Raw genomic sequence first — 4303 nt, 5'->3', positions numbered from 1 at the left:
CTCATTCCCGCCCCTTCTCTTTGCTATGCTTCTGCAAGCTTATACTTTCCATTTTTCCTATACTTATGCAAGTCTAATTATCTCTCTCTCTCTCTCTCTTTCTCTTACTCTCTCTCTCTCTCTCTTTCTCTTACTCTCTCTCTCTCTTTCTCTTACTCTCTCTCTCTCTCTCTCTCTCTTTTTCTGCCAATGGTTCTCTTTCTTTCTCAGGAAATTTGTCTCTCTTTCTCTTACTCTCTCCCTCTCTCTTACTCTCTCTCTCTCTCTCTCTCTTTCTCTGTCTCTGTCTCTCTTTCTCTGTCTCTGTCTCTCTCTCTCTCTCTCTCTCTCTCATTCACTTATTTTCATTCATACTTTTACTTTCACTTTCTCTCTTTCACTCATTTTCTCTTGTTCTCTCATTCTTTAACTCAGCCACTGTATTTACTCTCTTGCATTCACTCGTCCTCTCACTCACACTCACACTCACACTTTACTTACACTCCGTTATTTTTTTCCCTCTTTCCATCACACAATTTCTTAACTAAGATCACTCTCTTTCTTTCTTTCTCTCTCTCTCTCTCTCTCTCTCTCTTCCTATACTACTGACCACCTCTCACACCACATGATCTGACCTGGACCGAACTGGACCTTAATGACCTCCACTTGCAGCGTTTGTGAATGCCCAGGCAGCTGACCGGTGCGATGCAATCAGCTGCATTCTGCGCAACATCCTGGACTGCTATCACTATCCACGGATCAACGAGTCACTTGTGGTGACGGTGCTTTTCCTGCTAAACCATCCCAACACGCGGCACTACATCAAGCAGAACACTGACCTTGAGGTAAGTACTAACGACATACTATCGTCATCATTTAGCATCCTTTTTGTTACACACAGACACACACACACACACATGCACACACAAATAGCTTGCTTACCAACCGTTTGGTTCCGGGTTCAGTCCCACTGCGTGGCACCTTGGGCAAGTGTCTTCTACTATAGCCTCGGGCCGACCAAAGCCTTGTGAGTGGATTTGGTAGACGGAAACTGAAAGAAGCCCGTTGTATATATGCGCGCGTGTGTGTTTCTGTGTTTGTCCCCCACCATCGCTTGGCAACCGATGTTGGTGTGTTCACGTTCCCCGTAACTTAGCGGTTCGGCACAAGAGACCGATAGAATAAGTACTAGGCCTACATAGAATAAGTCCTAGGGGGTTGATTTGCTCGACTAAAGGCGGTGCTCCAGTATGGCCACAGTCAAAAAGACTGAAACAAATAAAAGAAAAGAAAGAAAGAAAGAGTATGAACGGACCAATTCTGAGGATACAACTGTAAAAAAAATAAAAAGGGGATATAAAAGGAGAAGGGGCTCTCTCCCCATTTGGCCAGGCTCCCGTGGTTTTTATGAGTTTCTCCATGAGGAACCTTTCAAAGCACCTCCCCCTATTGGGAGTTCTTTCTAATTGTTATATTTTTTGTTGTCTTCTAATATTTACATGGACCTTTCTTTTCCGTAAAACCCTTTGTTTTTATCGTCCTGTCTTTGTCCTTTCATGTTTTTGATTTATATTAGCCCTTGTGGCCAATAAAACCAGAATTAAGTATTATTATTGTTATTGTTAAGGTAGCGAACGGGTAAAAATGCTTCGTGGCATTTCATCTGTCTTTATGTTCTGAGTTCAAATTCTGCCGAGGTCGACTTTGCTTTTTATTGTTATGGGGTCGATAAATTAAGTACTGGTGAAATACTGGGGTCGATAAATTAAGTACCAGTGAAATACTGGGGTCGATAAATGAAGTACTAGTGAATCGACTTACCCCTCCCCCAAAATGCTGGCCTTGTGCCAAAATTTGAAACCATTATTCTTGTTGCTGTTTCATATGTGTTTTTTTAAATTTGTTTCCATAGCAACTAATTGCTCCCTTTACTGACTGTCACTTCAAATTCAGCGCTGAGACCAATGAACACGGCACTGGGTAAGTATTTTAAGCTTTTGTGACTGGGGGGTGGGGGGTGGGGAGTGAGTTGGAGGCAGGGATCTTTCTCGGTGATGGAGAGTCAGTTCTGTGTTTGTCTGTCTGTGTGTCGAGGTGATGGTGTTGGTAGGGGCTTCAGTGTGGTTTGGTGCATCATGTGTGAAGCATACGTGTGCACAGTAAGGGCACGTGGCTTAGTGGTTAGGGACATTGGTTCATGATTGTAAAGTTGTGAGTTCAATTCTTGGTGATGCGTTGTGTACTTGAGCATCATCATCATCATTCAACGTCTGTTTTCCATGCTGGCATGGGTTGGACGATTTGACTGAGGACTGGTGAAACCAGATGGCTGCACCAGGCTCCAATCTGATTTGGCAGAGTTTCTACAACTGGATGCCCTTCCTAACGCCAACCACTCCCAGAGTGTAGTGGGTGCTTTTACGTGCCACCAGCATGAGACCCAAGTCAGGCGGTTCTGGCAATGACCACGTTTGAAAGGTGTTTTTTTACGTGTTACCTGCACCGGAGCCAATCCGGTGGCACTGGCAACGATCACGCTCGGATGTGCTTTTAACATTCCAGTGGCACGAGTGCCAATCAGGTGACACTGTCATCGACCACGTCAGCGATTTTTTATTTCACGTTGCTTCAGTCTACTCAGCTGGAAAAAATGAGTAGTACCAGTAATTCAAAGGGGCCAGCCTTTGTCACATCCTGTGTCGTGTTGCATCTCCTTCAGAACTCTGTTATGCGTGCGTGACTCTGTGGAGTGCTCAACCACTTCCGCGCTAATTTCACGAACTGGCTGTTCCATTGATCGGATCAACCGGATCCCTCATTGTCATAACCGATGCAGTGCCAGTCATGTGTGAAGACGTGTAAGCGTGCATATATACATGGGAGTGACTGTGTGTATGCAAAGGTGAGTGTATATATGTATATATATGTGTGTGTGTGTATGTATATATACATATATTTGTTCTCTTCTTTACTTACCAAACCCTTGGACATCATCATTATCATCACCATGACCACCATCACCACTCTCACCATCACCACCGGCACCATCTTCATATTTCTATTTATTTATTTGCCCTTTTAAAGCCTAGCCAGGCTCATGGGCCCGGTTTCTCGGTTTCTATGGCGTATGTGTTCCCCTCCCCTAGCTGGACGGGACGCCAGTCCATTGCAGCTTTATTCAAGAAACAGGAAGAAAGAGTGAGAGAAAGTTGTGGTGGAAGAGTACAACAGGGGTTGCCATCATCCCCCTGCCGGAGCCTCGTGGAGCTTTAGGTGTTTTCGCTCAATAAACACACACAATGCCCGGTCTGGGAATCGAAACCGCGATCCTCCGATCGCGAGTCCGCTGCCCTAGCCATTGGGCCATTGCGCCTCCACCACCATCTTCATATAAGATATGAATATATGTACAAGGGTGAGTCAAAAAGTAATGTCATTTTGTTTAGGACAGGTGTAATTACCAACACAGGAACATGTATCACACATCAAAATGAAGCTGGTCCTCTGTGGATCACATCCCTACTTCTCAACATAGTCACCGTTTCTCTCAATAGCAATGTTCCACCTTCGAATGAGAGCATGTATTCCCTGCCTCGTAAAATTCTGTTGACTGTTCTTTGAGCCACTTCTTCACTACAGTTTTCACTTCCTCGTCACTGGACTATCATCTCTTCAGCCCCATGAAAGGGGGTTTGAGAGGCAAACATTATTCCAGTGATGAGTTTTGTTTGGATATTCGTAATCTCCAACATCTTAAATGTAGGAGTCTGAAAACATGTTTAAAAAGAAATGCTTTTTTCAAGGAGAGGTGTAACTGCATTTACCCCCATTATTATTATTATTGAGGCAGAGAGCTGTGCATGCCATCAAAATGACACTGGGGTACAAATATATGAAGCCCAGTATACCCATTATGTCTACCCGTCTGATAAGGGTACACCAGGCACATGCATCACAACTACATGTGCGTGACATGGTGATCTCATGTCAAGACAAACAGCACATGACCTCGCAGGTGGGGCCCAGTTAGAATTTTCTTCAGGTCGAGTAGCCCATCCCACTCAGAAGGTCCCTGAATAAGGTTTGTTTAAGGATGTTGAGCAAAACACCCATGTTTCCTAAGGTGAATTATTCAAACCCCAAAGAATTCCTCTCAACACATGGCTATGATGCCCCCCACCCCCACTACTTCTGCTCGTGACCAGAGATGCACATATCGTCAGCCACCAAGGGACATGCCCAACTGGTTAAGGTCAAACAACTGACAAGCAAATCTGTGGTATTAAGCAGAATATTTGCTGTGGCCCATCTTTTATACCAAGAC

The 4303-nt window shown here is 44.5% G+C and overlaps 1 protein-coding gene across 1 annotated transcript in view; it reads left to right on the top strand.

The window, feature by feature from the left end:
• LOC106881749 (rapamycin-insensitive companion of mTOR) overlaps positions 1-4303 on the top strand; it is a 67533-nt gene that overhangs the window by 7885 nt on the left and 55345 nt on the right. The window contains exons 3-4 of the mRNA XM_052977736.1: positions 652-824; positions 1892-1959. Coding sequence (XP_052833696.1) covers positions 652-824; positions 1892-1959 — 241 coding nt within the window. The remainder of the gene's footprint in view (positions 1-651; positions 825-1891; positions 1960-4303) is intronic.

Source organism: Octopus bimaculoides, chromosome 28 (assembly GCF_001194135.2).
Source record: "Octopus bimaculoides isolate UCB-OBI-ISO-001 chromosome 28, ASM119413v2, whole genome shotgun sequence".
Taxonomy (NCBI): Eukaryota; Metazoa; Mollusca; class Cephalopoda; order Octopoda; family Octopodidae; genus Octopus; species Octopus bimaculoides.
This window is presented reverse-complemented; position numbering and strand designations above follow the sequence as displayed.